The 17,305-nt window shown below is 42.1% G+C and overlaps 1 protein-coding gene across 4 annotated transcripts in view; it reads left to right on the top strand.

The window, feature by feature from the left end:
* MFSD12 (major facilitator superfamily domain containing 12) overlaps window positions 1-17,305 on the top strand; it is a 477,174-nt gene that overhangs the window by 251,657 nt on the left and 208,212 nt on the right. For 3 of the 4 annotated variants that reach the window (XM_068271172.1, XM_068271175.1, XM_068271173.1), the window contains exons 6-7: window positions 4,167-4,259; window positions 4,351-4,521. The exons of the other annotated variant lie outside the window; for it this stretch is intronic. In XM_068271172.1, coding sequence (XP_068127273.1) covers window positions 4,167-4,259; window positions 4,351-4,521 — 264 coding nt within the window. The remainder of the gene's footprint in view (window positions 1-4,166; window positions 4,260-4,350; window positions 4,522-17,305) is intronic. 4 annotated transcript variants of the gene reach the window in all.

The raw sequence follows: 17,305 nt of genomic DNA, 5'->3' as shown, positions 1-17,305 counted from the left end.
AGATTCTCCCCAGACACCCCCCCCCAGACACCCCCCTCCTGTGTACTGTATGCATCTAGCTCCCTAATCACCTGTCAATCACCCCCTGCCCCTGTCACTGCCACCCATCAATCAGCCCCTAACCTGCCCCTTGCGGGCAATCTGATCACCCACCCACACCAATAGATCGCCCGCAGATCTGACATCAGATCACCTCCCAAGTGCAGTGTTTACATCTGTTCTCTACCCTAAACACCCACTAATTACCCATCAATCACCACCTGTCACTGTTACCCATCAGATCAGACCCTAATCTGTCCCTTGCGGGCACCCAATCACCCGCCTACACGCTCAGATTGTCCTCAGACCCCCCCCCCCCTCCTTATCAATTCGCCAGTGCAATATTTACATCTGTTCTTCTCCATAATAAACCACTGATCACCTGTCAATCACCCCCTGTTACTGCCACGCATCAATCACCCCCTGTCACTGCCACCCATCAATCAGCCCCTAACCCTGCCCCTTGCGGGCAATCTGATCACCCACCCACACCAATAGATCGCCCGCAGATCCGACGTCAGATCACCTCCCAAGTGCATTGTTTACATCTGTTCTCTACCTTAAACACCCACTAATTACCCATCAATCACCCCCTGTCACTGCTACCTATCAGATTAGACCCCTATCTGCCCCTAGGGCACTCAATCACCCGCCCACACCCTCAGAACGCCCTCAGACCCTAGCCCTGATCACCTCGCCAGTGCATTGCTTACATCTATTCCCCCCTCTAATCACACCTTGAGACACCCATCAATCACCACCTGTCACCCCCTAGCACACCTACCCATCAGATCAGGCCCTAATTTGCCCCATGTGGGCTCCTGATCACTCGGCCAAACCCCCAGATCCCCCTCAGACCACCTTCCGATCACCTCCCCAGTACATTGATTGCATCTATTTTCCCCTCTAACCACCCCCTGAGACACCCATCAATCACCTCCTGTCACCCCCCTAGCACTCCTATCCATCAGATCAGGCCCAATACAAAATAAAATCTTCTATGAACTCGCCATACACCTAACGGAATACCTTGGGGTGTCTTCTTTCTAAAATAGGGTCACTTGTGGGGTTCCTATACTGCCCTGGCATTTTAGGGGCCCTAAACCGTGAGGAGTAGTCTAGAAAACAAATGCCTCAAAATGACCTGTGAATAGGACGTTGGGCCCCTTAGCGCACTTAGGCTGCAAAAAAGTGTCACATGTGGTACCACCGTACTCAGGAAAAGTAGTATAATGTGTTTTGGGGTGTATTTTTACACATACCCATGCTGGGTGGGAGAAATCTCTCTGTAAATGGACAATTGTGTGTAAAAAAAAAAAAAAATCAAACAATTGTCATTTCCAGAGATATTTCTCCCACCCAGCATGGGTATGTGTAAAAATACACCCCAAAACACATTATACTACTTCTCCTGAGTACGGCGGTACCACATGTGTGGCACTTTTTTGCACCCTAACTGCACTAAGGGGCCCAAAGTCCAATGAGCACCTTTAGGCTTTACAGGCGTGCTTACAATTTAGCACCCCCAAAAATGTCAGGACAGTAAACACACCCCACAAATGACCCCATTTTGGAAAGTAGACACTTCAAGGTATTCAGAGAGGAGCATAGTGAGTCCGTGGCAGATTTCATTTTTTTTTGTCACAAGTTAGAAGAAATGGAAACTTTTTTTTTTTTTTTTTTTGTCACAAAGTGTCATTTTCTGCTTACTTGTGACAAAAAATATCTTCTATGAACTCACTATGCCTCTCAGTGAATACTTTGGGATGTCTTCTTTCCAAAATGGGGTCACTTTTTGCACCATAGTTTGTAAACGCTATAACTTTTACCCAAACCAATAAATATAGGCTGAATGGGTTTTTTTTTTTTATCAAAAACATGTTTGTCCACATTTTTCGTGCTGCATGTATACAGAAATTTTACTTTATTTGAAAAATGTCAGCACAGAAAGTTAAAAAAATCATTTTTTTGCCAAAATTCATGTCTTTTTTTGATGAATATAATAAAAAGTAAAAATCGCAGGAGCAATCAAATAGCACCAAAAGAAAGCTTTATTAGTGACAAGAAAAGGAGCCAAAATTCATTTAGGTGGTAGGTTGTATGAGCGAGCAATAAACCGTGAAAGCTGCAGTGGTCTGAATGGAAAAAAAAGTGCCTGGTCCTTAAAGGGGGTAAAGCTCACGGTCCTCAAGTGGTTAAACAATACCAGTTGTTTGTCAGTCCTGCTCAGGGGAGGACTGGGACTATTTGGCCAGGGGGGAAAACACAACCTAGAGGCCCGGTCACGGAATCCCCAGCCCAAACACATTTGCACGCAATAAAGATATGTTTCAATGGTAGTTTAAAGCAACGATACATTTAGTAGTTACATTAAGAAAGCATGGATCCATCCTGCCTCTAGTCAGCCTTTAAGGCTTGGGGTGTAATTGTGTGGGAGACACAGGATCAGCAGGCGAGTCAGGCAACTGGTATTATTTAAAAAGGAAGAATGCATATCCTTCTCAGTTTAGGTTCCCTTTAAGGATTTTTTATCGGATCAGGTTGTTTGGGTGCAGGATTGGCAGACATCTAATAGACGCCAGTGTAAATTATTGGTAATCAGATGCCTAATGAATATAGTAGTCGATCGGCTATTACATTGGGAATAATTGTTGCTGCCCATCATCTGTTTGTAGATAATCGGCTACAAATAATGGTTATTGGAGCGATGGGATTATGTAGGAAAACATGTATGTGAGTGGCTTTGTGGTACTGTGCAGGGGGAGATTAGTATTATGCTGGGAATACACCATACAATTTTCTTTTAGATTCTTCTGTTAAGGAGCCATATGAGTACAAGGATATATAGTAAAAAAAATATTTTTGAAGAGACAAAAAAGTTTCAAGATGATCTTAGTTTAATGTATCAAAAACTTATTTTGTAAAAACAGAGTTCACAAATCTTCAAGCGAATGCATCTTGCCTGTGTGCTGTGTCCAATGTTAGTCTAAGTGGTGTTTCCTGGCTTGATTTTGTCCAGATGGTACCCGTTCCAATTTTTTTCCTGTATATTACAGATTACAATTGTTTGTGAAGGCCTGAAGAAGGTTACTCCGAAACAAGTCGACGTTGTCACCTTTTTAAACACCTACGTGATGACGCATACGAGGGTACGCGTCACGCGTACCCTCGTATGCAGAGGACGTGAGGTCAGAGAAAGGGCGAAAGTACCACAAGGGTACTACCGCTGAACCGCCCGCTGCCCGACCTCAACGCGTCCTACTCGGACTCCTCCTCCTCCTCACTCACAACACACCACAGTGCCAGCCAGGCCAGCCACTGAAGGTACTATTGAACTTTACGGAAAATGTTTGTATGGGGAAGCGGGCAGAGGGGGGAGCGCTAGCGGAGGGGGTGGGGGGTTATTTCCGACCCCCCCCCCCCGTGACCGGGGCATGCTCCCCCCTTATGCCTGCGACCCCATAGGGCCCCCAAAAGCGGGATGTTCGGGGAGTTCGGGGTTCGGGCCGAACATGCCGAACATCTGGCCCATGTTCGGCGAACGGACCCAAACCCGAACATCCAGGTGTTCGCCCAACACTAATGGCAAGTCGACCAGTGTATGGCCACCTTTAGATTCTTCAGTTAGAATTATTTTCTGTAGAGACTGGTCATTATCTCTGGTGCAATGTCTTCTGGTTATCTCCTGCTGAGTAGAACAATGCCTAATTGCTAGGCAGATAGATGGTTAGATAGATAATTTCCAACATGTTGGAATTTATCTATCTGGCAGGAAAATCTAACAGAAAATTGTATGGTATATTCCCAATATCAGGCACTAGGAGGGGGATTAGTGTTGAGCCTTTAGAAGAGGGGGTAGTGTTAGGCATTAGGACTGGGAGGATTAGTGTGAGAATGGAGGCCAGGTTAGTTGGTAGTAAAATAGCGGTAATATACATTATGAATATTTTTCCTATCAGCATCACCCGATGCCCAACTCACACAGTGGTGCTGCTACATACAATCCCTTTTATTCTCTATGTCATTGTTCTGCACATCATTGCTTTACTAAATCACCTATATGTGCACATGCGTGCAATACTATAGCTAATGTATCTATGTTCTGTTGTGTTTTTTTTTCTTCACAGAATTATATCGCCACCATTCCATTAGTTATGTACATGAGTGGTTTTGTTTCTTCATTTGTCATGAAACCAGTTAACAAGTGGATAGGACGCAATGTGAGTGCTCTTTGCAAACCTTCTCTTTTTTTTTTTGTAGTTTAAAGTTGTTGTTTTTTATTCTGCTCATCATTTCTCTTATGTCTTCCAGCTTACCTACTTTATAGGTCTTTTAGGCATTGCAGCTTTTTCGGCTTGGGTGGCACTGGATTCTGAGCTTGGAGTAGCAGTCTATGGAGCTGCTATAATTTTGGGTTCTGGATCTGCCACAATTCTGGTCACTTCCCTTTCCATGACTGCTGATCTCATCGGACCTCATTCGGTATGTTCCTGAATGAAGCAAAGACTGCATAAATGGAAAATAAAAAGTGAGATGGTATTCCTCTCACTTCAAAGAAAAATAGCCATTTGCTTGATTGTTTTTCTAATCTCTTATCTTTATTTGAAAAGGAAGACTACAATTGTTCCTTATGTATTCCTCCCACTTTACATTTCTTTTAAAGTAAAATATGTGAATCGCATAGATTTTCCACTATACAATCTGTAATACTGCTTGGTACACAATTCAAAATGCATCATGCAGTGCTGTTTTCAGCATCCAGCATTGTCCCACATTGGTGTGAATGGGTATGATTGAAACTAATTAAAAGGTCCTCTGTATACTACATTTTGGAAGTGTTGACAAACAGCATGAACACTCATTAGGATTGTCAACAATGGTGCTCAATGCTACATTTAAAGTGTAACTGTCAGACATAGAATCAAAAATAAATTATTTATTTTTATCTGGTAAACAAATAATTAAGATGCTAACCAGGCAATACAAAATGTAAACATCACTCTTACTTTTCTTCTCTATAAAATATTCCCCAGTTTCCCTGGCTCTTATTTAGTAAATCTGATGCACAAAGGAAGTTGCAGGGCATGCTGGGTTTTCTTTTTTTTTCTTCTTTACTTTCCCCTCAGACATAACTAATACAGCCTGATTGGCTGAAGCCTCTTTCCCTCCAGTTTTCTCTTTCCACACCTCTGTTCCTCTCTGGCCGATATTTCTCATGCTGAGACAATGCACTTTCTACTGCAGAGCTGGTCGGGACTGTCTGAAGATTTGAAGGAGTGTGGCAATGATACACAGCTAGAGTAAGGGAGGAAATTATGCCAGGATTTGCTTCACGATAGACACAGTCAAAATGCAAAATACTAAGAAGGATTTATCTTTTTTTTTTTTTTTTTTTTTTTTTAACTATAGAAAAATCAGTAAAATCAAAATATGGACAGTGCAATACATATGTTATTGTTATGTTGCTGTAGATATGGCCGAGGTGCACAGGCCAATCAGAGACAAGAGAGCTACAGCTTTACATGAGTTTTGGAAGGCAGTCCTCTATTGGGTTGTTGAGATATCCGCCATACAAGTCCCCATGACTCCTGAGTTTTCTCCTCCACTGCAGTACACTTTCCTTGAAAGTATTTATGAGACAACAGAGCTCGTACATAGTTTAACCACTTCAGCCTTCAGTGTTGTTTCACTTTATGCATCCGAGCAACTTTCACCTCCCATTCATTCGCCAATAACTTTATCACTACACATCACAATGAATAAATCATATCTTGTTTTTTCCGCCACCAATTAGGCTTTCTTTGGGTGGTACATTTTGCTAAGAATTATTGTTTTCTAAATGCATTTTAACGGGAATATTAAGAAAAAAAAATGGAAAAAAATTATTTCTCAGGTTTCGGACATTGTAGCTTTAAAATAATACATGCTACCATAATTAAAACCCATGTATTTTATTTGCCAATTCGTCCCAGTTATTACACCATTTACATTATGTCCCTATCACAATGTATGGCTCTAATATTTTATTTGGAAATAAAAGTGCATTTTTTCAATCTGCGTCCATCACTATTTACAAGCTTATAATTTAAAAAATAATAGTAATTTACTCTCTTGACATGCATGTTAAAAAAGTTTAGACCCTTAGGTAACTATGTTGTTGTGATTTTTTTTTTTTTTTATTTATTGTGATTTATATATTTTTTTTTTTATTAAAATTTTTATTTGAGTTTTTTTGGGAGTGGGGAGGTAAACCGATCATTTTAAATGTAATTGATTGTGTATAGTTTAAAAATGTATGTAGATGTAGTTTTACTGTTTGGCCACATGATGGCCTCAGTCATTTTTTTGTTTTTCATCCTGGAAGCGTGCACTGTCGCTTACAGGAAGTGAAGGGAGGACGTAAAACTTAGAAAGATTGCGGCTTTTCAGAAAAGCCATCGGTCTTTCATACCGGGGCTTAGATCAATGAATGGGAACTGTGTTCGCATTCATTGATCTCTGGGGTAAAGGAAGGTGACGGGAGCACGCGTGGGGCCAGCGGCAGTTAGTGCAGCCTATCTGGATGAGTACATCCGTCCAGATAGGCTGAAGTGGTTAATGCATTGGCACATTATGGAGACAAATGTTAATTTCTGTTTTATTAATGAGATTCAGTTTACTACAGATACATTTTGAACAGGGCTGGTTAAACAGTTGTCTATATAATCAGGTACTTTTACTTATTTAAAATGTCACCTGTTCTTTCTCATAAAAATGTATTTGTTTTTTTTCTGTTTTTAACAAACAGTATGACAATATTGTAAGTTATGTAGTTCGAACAAACGTCCTTAAATGAGGGTTGTTGTTCCTGATTATAACTTATTTCTCCTTGTTCCTCCCATCTGCATAGTGTTGTGGCTTTACATAAATAAAAAATAGTAAGACCTTTCAGCATACCTGAAGTGAAAAAAAGTTGGTTAATTACATTTGTAGAGGGGAATTCTCTGGATATTCCTCTGAAAGTCCCCCTTCATCAGGTTTCACCCTGAAACATGTTGCGTTACTGATGAAAATTTGATAAATGCACGTTTTGAGCTAATTTAGAGTCTCCTTCCTATTTATTGTGTTATGTCTGTGTAGATTGGTGACCCACATGATTGAGCACCGGCTGCCTAGGCTGAGCCAGGCCTAAAGTACGTAAGGTCCACAGCACTCCTTTATGCTGTATAGCCAAGAGGCTTCCCCGATCTTCTAATCGCCTCTTGGTTCCTGTATATCCATGTATAGCACTCTTTGATAAAGCCGTATGGTGAAACATGTCAGGATTCATACTGCAGCACTTTTGTATATAGCACCTAGCACCTTTCTGTATGCCTCCCAGTCTGTGTATTGGGATATGGAATGTACCCTGACTTAGGATGGTCCCCTGTGTACACTAATCCAAGTACACCTGGAAGCAATGTAGTACATACATATCCTAGTCAGTAAGGTTTATATGCTGACCACTCTGTGGAATATGTACACCACACTGAGACAATCAAGTGTAGGGGGGATAAGCAAAGACCTCCATTAGAAGTCAGGTGTTCTTCAATCATTTGCATTGCCTTACTTAGGTGTCACTAGATTCAGTGCACCTATTGTATTGATATATAGTATATCTTATGTATATTTATCAAGCGAATTGCTTGTGCTCCTCATACCTAAAGGGCCTGTCCTCACGGACTTAGTGTTTGATGTTTTATTTCCCTGGTATACTATTTATCTTGGTTAGTGTGTCGATTTTGCTTCTTGTTTCCTGCACTGAGAGCCTTGGAAGATGTTCGAACTTAATGCTGAATATTGCTCGCAGCTGCGCTACCCTCTGCACAAGCGTGGCGGCACTGCATAGGTGCAAAGTACCGCCTGTGAAGTAGCTCGGAGCCACTTGTGCATGGCTTTTTCCTCCCTGCATGAGCAGCTCTGTGCTACTTCGCAGGTGGTAATTCTCCTGGCACCAAAGCAGTACCGTTACACTCATAAACAGAGGGAAGCACAACAGTGATGAAAAAAAGGGACCTGGCCAGCAGAATCCAGAGGTTTCCCCTTAACAGTGGTAAGTGCTCGGGTTACACACGCGTAGTTTTTTTTTTTTTCCTTCGCAAAAAAATTCACTTGTAGATAGACCCACCATGATATTTTAATGGGAACTTTTTATAAGTTTTTTATTAACCACTTTACCCCCGCGCGTACGGATTTCTCCGCCCCTTTTTCCATCCTTTCACCCCCAGGGACGGAGAAATCCGTACTCTGCGCACTCCCGCCGCTGTCCGCGCTCCCGCTCGTAAACACGCCGCCCGCCGCTAGTAAACACGCCGCCGCCCGCTCGCCCAGAGATCAACGAATGGGAAAATCCATTCCCGTTCGTTGATCTAAGCCCCGCAATGATCTGCTGCCGCTCGGCTGAGCAGCGCGATTATTGTGAAAAAATAACAAAGTCCCAGCCTCTTTCTACTTCCTGCAAGCGTCCGGAAGGACGCTTGCAGGTCGCATGAAACAAATTGGTAATGTTGCCATCTTGTGGCCAAATAGTAAAACTACACCCTAACCATTTTTTACACACAAATAAACTTGTTTTACACAAAAAATTAACTCCTTACCTCCCACACTCCCCAATTTTATTTTTTTTTGTAATTAAAAAAATAAAATACAAAATTTACAATTTAAAAAAAATACATAAATAGTTACCTTAGGGACTGAACTTTTTAAATATTTATGTCAAGAGGGTATAACACTGTTACTTTATAAACTATGGGCTTGTAATTCTGGATGGACGCAAAACTGAAAAAAATACACCTTTATTTCCAACTAAAATATTGGCGGCAAACATTGTGATAGGGACATAATTTAAACAGTTTTATAACCGGGATAAATAGGCATATACATTTAATGGGTTTTAATTACAGTAGCATGCATTATTTAAAAACTATAAAGGCCGAAAACTGAAAAATAATAAAAATTTCCCACATTTTTTCCTATTTTTCCATTAAAACACATTTAGAATAAAATTATTCTTGGCATAATGTCCCACCTAAAGAAAGCCTAATTGGTGGCGAAAAAACAAGATATAGTTCATTTCATTGCGATAAGTAATGATAAAATTATAGACGAATGAATGGAAGGAGCGCTGAAAGGTGAAAATTGCTCTGGTGGTCAGGGGGTAAAACCCCTCAGTTGGGAAGTGGTTAAAAGTAGTCTCTTCTAATAGATTGGATAGGGTAACCTGATCTGCATCTAGGCTAAAAACGTAGAAAATCTTTCTAAACCAGGACCTAGAAGAGAGGAGATTTTATGCCTTCTTGATAACTCTGAAAAGGTCTTGAATGTATATGCAATCAACAGATTATGAATTTCAGAAACACTATATCATTTATTACACCATATCCACCTATAAAAGTGCTGGTTTTGTTAAAATGCATTCTCTGTTGACCAAATCCTTAATTGCTCGGTTTGTTCCAATCAATCAGTCAATGAAGTATGCAAGCTTGGTGATATGTTTAGTATGTTGGTGTAAGGATTCCTCCTGTGGCGTGCTCTATCCATTGCGGTGGAGCCGCAAATGGACAGTTCTGGGTTGTCGGCCTGCATTCGGTTGTGCATTCGCAGTGAGTCACATTGTCGTTTGCAATTGCTCTGCAGTTCTGGGCAGCTCAGAATGCTGTCATCATTCCACCAATGGCTTACTACAGCTGAGCTGCAAGCCAGATATCCCTGGATTTTCTGCATGCATGTTCTTGCATAGCACTGCATGCATTTGTTATTATAGTCTTTCAGCTAGCAAATGGTAATCAAGCTGGCTCAGGATTGAATGATTACCATTCAGCTGTGTGGAGATTTGCATGCTTGCATCCATTGGCTGGTGCCAGCATAAAAGTCTGCCTCCCCTTTTAGACCTGGCCCGTCATAGTTTCAGCTCTGTCTAGCTGTTACTGGGTCCTTTGATACTGTGAAGTATGTTCCTTTTCTTGTTGCTTTCTGGTTCGGTTGTCTTGTGGAGCTGCGATTGTATGTTTCCCACGGGGACGTGTGTGTGCTCCTTCTGGTGCAGAGAATTTGTGTTGTTTGTGTTGCCTAGTTGGTTCGCTGTATTGCTCCAGTCCAGATCTGGCTAGTCTCCTTGCTTATGTTAAATATTGGTTCATCACCAATATATACATATTCTAGTCAGCGTTTGTTATTTTCCTTGTATTCGTGTTACGGTGATTTATCAGTGCCGCTGATGTATACATACTCGAACTGTTGATATCCTGTGTTGAGCTAGTCAGTTTTTAGCACGTTTCGGTAGGTTGCGCTTAGCGTGATCACCCATGCTTAGCAGGCATAGTCCTGTCCTTGCGAGGTAGCCATTGCTGCAGTTGCTATTGGTTACCTCACTCTTGTCTTTGTGAATGCTTGCTGTCACTGAGGCAGTGACTAGATTAGCAAGCATTCATTCTGTCAGCCTCTGTTCTCCTAGTCCTGTCCTTGCGAGGTAGCCATTGCTGCGGTTGCTATTGCCTACCTCACTCAAGTCTGTCTTGTATCTGTCTGAATGTTTGCTATCGCAAGAGCAGCGCAACATCGCACTGCGCTGCCATTGCGTCTTATCAGAAGCCCAGACCTGCAGTTGCTCTGGGCAGCCTGTGTAGCCTCTTTCATTATCCAGCTCTTAGCCTTGTTGTGCTGGGTGGTCAGAAAGTATGACCCCCCAGCATTACAGTTGGTGGGGGCAAATCTGCCATAGCTCTTGCACTATTTGTAACTGCCCTTTTTCATGGAAGCTTCAGTTTAGCCCACAAAAGAGTAGAAATCAGGTCTTGTATTTGCTTGAGATATTCTTTCGAAAGATTGACTGGAATGGTATGCAGCAAGTAGAGAACCAAAATAATAAGCTCATCTTAATCATCCCTGCCCTGCCAAACCATGAGACTAACTTTTTCAGCAGAAGTTGGGCTTGTTCACATGTAGGGCGTTTTTCGCCTTTTTTTAGCACAGACGATTTTCAAAATTGCCCTAAAAACGCTTGTGCAATGAATCCTTATGGGATAGTTCATATCAGCGCGTTTCGTCTGCTTTCCGCTCAGCAAAGCGCTGCCTGTACTATTTTTAGGATGATTTTGTTACAATGGAAGGTATAGGAAAAGCGCAAAATGCTTACAAAATTGCTTTATGCAGCGATTGAGTACGCACTTTTTCTTACGTGGCTATTTAAATGTGAAGTCTGTCCTGGTCAGCCTGCACCTGTTTGCACAGAGGGCTAATGGTGCAAAAACCCCGAAGATGGAGTTGCAGGAGCTGGTTAAATTCCGAGGAGCTAATTACAAAAATACAGGACCACCCGGAATTGTATGACAAGAAGCATCCTGGTGTGGGCTGAGATAGCTGCATACTTTTGTGAGGATGTATGGGACGAAATTGCAGATAAAACTAAAAGCAGATAAAAGTAAGTTGACTTTTATGCTGACATTAATCTGTTTTTTGCTTGCATCAGTGTGTTATTTGTGTAGTTTACCCATGTAATGCTATGTTCTGCAATGAAGAAGGCAATACTGTTTGGTTTGTAATATGCAGAACTACTAAAGTAGGCCTCAAATAAACACAGACATATGGGTCTACTGATGCTGTGTTTTTACCATCAATGCTTTTTCTAATGTAATTTTTAGGAACAAACCACAAATGTATGGAGTATATTTTTGTGAATAATAGTTTTAAAAAAGAAATGTGTGTTTTTGAAGCATATATTTATTAAATATAAATTGTGGAAAGATCTCAAATAATAAAATACCAATTTATTTGTAAAATGGAAATGCCTAATGCTACTAATGATTTTAAAAGTTGTATACCACTCCCTGGAGTGATGAGATATTGAGCCATGTGCTCTATAATAATTAGTGCACTCTGGTTTCTTCTTAACATAGTACGACCACAGTTTTAAAATGTGGGAGGGATGATACCCTCGTCAAGTATATTTCCTTCCATAGTTCACACATAGATATGTAGGAGGCAGGTAGGCCTCACAGCAGTCCCTGCATTTGTTTGAATCATTTGCATGGCAGTGTGGTAAAAGGCACACTTGTTAAAGGATACCCGAAGTGACATGATGAGATAAACATGTGTATGTACAGTGCCTAGCACACAAATAACTATGCTGTGTTCTTTTTTTTTCTTTCTCTGTCTGAAAGAGATAAATATCAGGTATGTAAGTGGCCGACTCAGTCCTGACTTAGACAGGAAGTGACTACAGTGTGGTCCTCACTGATAAGAAATTTTAGCTATAAAACACTTACCTAGCAAAAAATGGCTTCTGAGAGCAAGAAAGAGATAAAAAGGGGAATTTCTTATCAGTGAGGGTCACACTGTAGTCACTTCCTGTCAGGACTGAGCCAGCCACTTACATACCTGATATTTAACTCTTTCAGGCAAATAAAGAAAAAAAGGAACACAGCATAGTTATAGTTAGTACAGTGTGCGTGGCACTGTACATACCCATGTCTATCTCATCATGTCACTTCGAGTATCCTTTAACTAGGATGCCAAAGGTGCATTCCCTCACTTTACTGGCTTTGCTTATTGGCAAAAAAAGTTTTATTCCTGCTGCCATGGCTCTTTGTGAAAAGGCCTCAAGACATTATCTGAAAGGGCGAATGCCTCATCACAAATAAAGGTGCAGGAATAGGCAGGTGACTGGGTGTTAGGCCAAGGGCCTGATCCAGGGATGTGAAATTGGAACAGTTGCAGAACCAGCCAGATCTTTGTCAGGTATCCAAAACTATTTTCTGGATAGTGCACTTTCACAACCTATATTAGTAATGTAGTGCTGCATAGACATGTCCTGTTGCAAGGAATGTGCATGTAAGAAATCCTCGCCGCTCTTGGCAGCGGAACGCCGAGACCCACACTGAGGAGCAAGCCTCTGGGTCTCGGCGGCTCTCTGACATCACTGGAGCGCACGGCGCCCGACTCCCTTTGGATAAGCGGCGGACGTGCTCTCAGTACGCGCTCCGCCGCCGCAAGTAATGACATATGCACTGTGTGTGTCAGCCTCTCGGCTGACACACTGTCTCTGATTGGTTCTTTTTGGATTCCTTACTTTCTGATTGGTTAGTCCTTCTATAAATGAAAGGTGAGCGCACTCAGTTATCACCCGTGATGGCCTCTGCTTGGCTTGTTGCTGAGACTGCGCTCACAGCTGCTAGTCTGTACCTTGACCAAGTTTATTTCCAGATTGATCTCCTGTTGCCGACCCCTGCTTGTTCCTGACCATGCTCTCCAATTGGATTACTCGTTGCCGACTCTGCTTGTTTCTGGATATCCCTGACTGCCGCCTGGATCGACCCCTGCACGTTTTAAGGTTTTTCCCATGAACTCTGCCTGGCCTAACTTGGATTGACTATGCTATCTGTTTAGTGTCTGAACTGCCTACAACCTATCATCCCCAGCCTGTCAATACCTGGCTATCATCTGGATTTCCTCCAAGCCTCAGGTGACTATATATCTGAGTTGACTGTGCTTATACTTATGTGCTTATGCTTTGTTGGTGAATACTATCTGTCAGCCTGTATGCTACATCTGCCTGCAGGGTATTGTAGAATTGTATTAGGTAGGAGTTTTGTGCAGGTGTTATGGGCTGGGCTATAGGTCAGTCATATGGGCATACAGCCTTACTTATAGTAATTGACCAGGCAAGCCTGACAGTATCACGGGCCAGAATATCCCCAATCAAAAAGGAGACTAACAGGGGGTCTCCACCATGGAGGAATTTGAAAATCAAATACTGTTGCTCACAGGGGCTTTAAACGTCCTCACCGAACAAGTATCTGCTCAACAGGTACAATTGACTCAATTGGCCAATGCCACACCACGTGCTGAATTGCCTGTTTTTGCTATACCTCCTCCTGCTTCTCCACTTAGAGCACCTATGGATCCAAAAGTGCCTATTCCAAAGAAATGTTCTTGCGCTAGATCTCAATTAAGTAATTTCATGAATAATTGTCTGTCATATTTCAAGGTCCGTTCTCAATCCTCTGGTTCTGAATCTCAAAGAGTGTCCTTTGTTATATCCCTGTTGCAAAGGGATCCACAGTCTTGGGCCTATGGCCTACCTCCTGAGCATGAAGCCTTGACCTCAGTAGAAAACTTGTTTAACTACTTGAGGACCACAGTAATTAACCCCCCTAAAGACCAGGCCTTTTTTGTGAAAATGGCCACTGCAGCTTTAAGGCCAAGCTACAGGGCCGCACAACACAGTACACGAGTGATCCCCCCACCCTTTACCCCCCACCAACAGAGCTCTCTGTTGGTGGGGTCTGATCGCCCCCAGCATGTTTGTTTATTTTATTGTAAACATTTATGTGTGTGTGTTTTTGTAATCAAAAATAGTCTTTTTTTTTTTTTTTTTTTTTTTTCCATCTTCCTTCCCACCCTCCGCCAGCCTATCACAGCGACCGGCTGTGATAGGCTTCAGCCTATCACAGTGGATTGCTCCTGTGTCCCACAGGGGGACAGCCGAGTCGCACGGCTGTCCCCCCAGTACAGCGCTGCTGTAGATCGCAGCGCTGTACATGCTAATTAGATGGCCGCTCGGAGACTGGAGGCGGGGCGGAGCTCCGCCCCCAAGCAGGAGATGCGCGCACACCCTGCGCGCGATCTCCTGCAGTAGCCGGCTCCAGGACCTGACGCCAAATGGTGTTAGGTAGTTGAAGCCATGACTGTTTTGTACTCTGATCCTGATATTACCTCTACTGCAGTTCAGAAACTAAGAAATTTGCGGCAAGGACGTCGCACTGTTGAAGAGTATGCTACAGAATTCAGGAGATGGGCCGTCTCCGCTAAATGAAACAATTCCACTCTCATGGACCAGTTTCTGTTTGGACTATCTGATATTGTTAATGATATCCTTGTTAGTCATCCAGTGCTTTCCTCTCTTGAAGAAGCTATTACTCTGGCAATCAGGGTTGACAGGCGAGTCAGACAACTTCGCCAATGACGATCTCTCTTCCGGCGACCGCTTCTTCCAACAATAGTAACGTTGCTACCACTGCCAAGGAACCTATGCAATCAGGAGTTTCTAAACTTTCTCTGGCAGAGAGATTCCAGTTAAGCAGTCAAAATTTCTCTCCAGAGTATAACCTTATCATGCTGATCTTGTTAATGATATCCTTGTTAGTCATCCAGTGCCTTCCTCTCTTGCAGCAGCAACAACTTGGAACTAAATGCTCTCAAAACTATGGAGATGATAATAGACTTTAGGAGATCTCCCCCCCAGCACCTCCCCTTAACCATAAATGGATCCACAATAACCCAAGTGGAGTCATTCAAGTTTCTTGGGTCCACGATCTCAAACGACTTAAAATGGGACAACAACACTGCCACTATTGTCAAGAAAGCACAACAGAGAATGTACCATCTACGGCAGCTGAAAAAGTTTGGCCTACCTCAAAATGTAATGGTGCAGTTCTACACTGCAATCATCGAATCCACCATAACATCATCTATGACTGTATGGTTCGGCTCCTGCTCAGCATTAGAAAAGGGGAGGCTGCAGCGCATCATCCGATCAGCGGAAAGGATAATTGGCTGTAGCTTACCTTCCCTGCAGGATCTTTACGCTAGCAGGTGCAGAAAGAGGGCGACCAAAATTGCCTCTGACCCCTCTCACCCAGCTCACTCCATCTTCCAGCGCATGCCTTCAGGAGTAAGATTCCGGTCAATCGCTACCAAAACCTCTAGACACAGGAACAGCTTCTTTCCTCAAGCGGTAGCCATACTTAATGCTGAACCACGTTAGAGCTGCTAGGACTGAAAGTAATCAGCAAAGAACTAAGCATGAACAATTCTCACATTGCTTACTGCCACTATACTTATCAATGTTCTTAACCTGTAATATTCACACTGTCTGTCCTTGTATTGTTTTTGTTTGTGTTTGTTAAGCAACTGCCAAGACAAATTCCTTGTAGGTGCAAACTTACTTGGCGAAAATAAATTGATTCTGAAGAAGATTGGGTGCAGTTTCTGCCATTTGCTGAATTTGATTTGAAAAATCAGGTTACTAATTCCACCAAGATGTCTCCTTTTCAGATTTATGGTTCTAATCCCAAATTCAATGCACTTTCTGGCTTTTCCAATCTTCCTGAGTTAGAGGAATGGTCCTCAAGGTGTAACCACATTTGGAAACAAGTGCAGAATAACATTTGGAATGCTGTAAATACCCAGAAAATGTTTTCTGATGTGCACAGAACTATTGAAGAATTTGTGCCTGGAGATTTGGTTTGGGTCTCTACCCGTCACAATCCTTTACACCAGCCATCTGCCAAGTTGGGACCCAAATTCATTGGTCCATATCCAATAGTGGAGAAAATTAACCAGGTAACTTATAGGGTTAAATTGCCCAGATCCATTAGAGGGGTCAATTCTTTTCATGTATTACAGCGGAAATCTGCAGCTAATTATAATAGTTAAGACCCACCCCCTCCACCCATGGAAGTTGATGGTGTTGTATTTTATCAGTATAAACTGTATTTTTTTGTGTACCCCAAAAACGTGACTTGATCCATATTTTATATGCTGTAATTTGTACATATGTAAATAAATCTTTTATTTAACCCTTTGAGACGACCTCAATTGTCTGGTCATTAATATAGAAATAAGTAATATAAGCTAGAGTACATTCTAGATTTGGCACCCCAGATGGGACTCGAACCCACAATCCCTGCCTAATGGATAAGGCACTAGCTTCCTAAGCCAGGGATTGTGGGTTTGGGTCCCATCTGGTTTGCCAAATGTAGAATGTACTCTAGCTTATATTACTTATTTCTATATTAATGACCAGACAATTTAGGTCTTCTCAAAGGGTTAAATAAAAGGGGTTTATTTACATATGTACAAGTTACAGCATATAAAATATGATTACATAATTGCGGGCTTAGTGTACAGAACTACTAGGAGCATTCTTATGCTAACCTTTCAACCCATACACATCACATTCGCTAGCTGTGCCTGCCTGCCTAAAAACACAGCGCGCAGGTGAATGCCGGGAGGCGTTAAAAAAAAACATGCAAAAAATCGCAAACCGCTGGCGTCAACTATTTCAATTTTAGATGTGAACAAAGCCTAGGGGATGTTGCACAAAAAGATCTTTCATATGCATAGAAAGTTTAATTCTCAATGTAATGGGAGGCGACCATTGTAACCTGAGATTGAAGTTGGAGATATCTGCATGTGGACTCTTTAGTTTAAGTCATTTTTATTGTTTAAAAAGGAGAACAATAAAGTA

The sequence above is a fragment of the Hyperolius riggenbachi genome, chromosome 1 (assembly GCF_040937935.1).
Source record: "Hyperolius riggenbachi isolate aHypRig1 chromosome 1, aHypRig1.pri, whole genome shotgun sequence".
Classification (NCBI taxonomy): domain Eukaryota; kingdom Metazoa; phylum Chordata; class Amphibia; order Anura; family Hyperoliidae; genus Hyperolius; species Hyperolius riggenbachi.
This window is presented reverse-complemented; position numbering and strand designations above follow the sequence as displayed.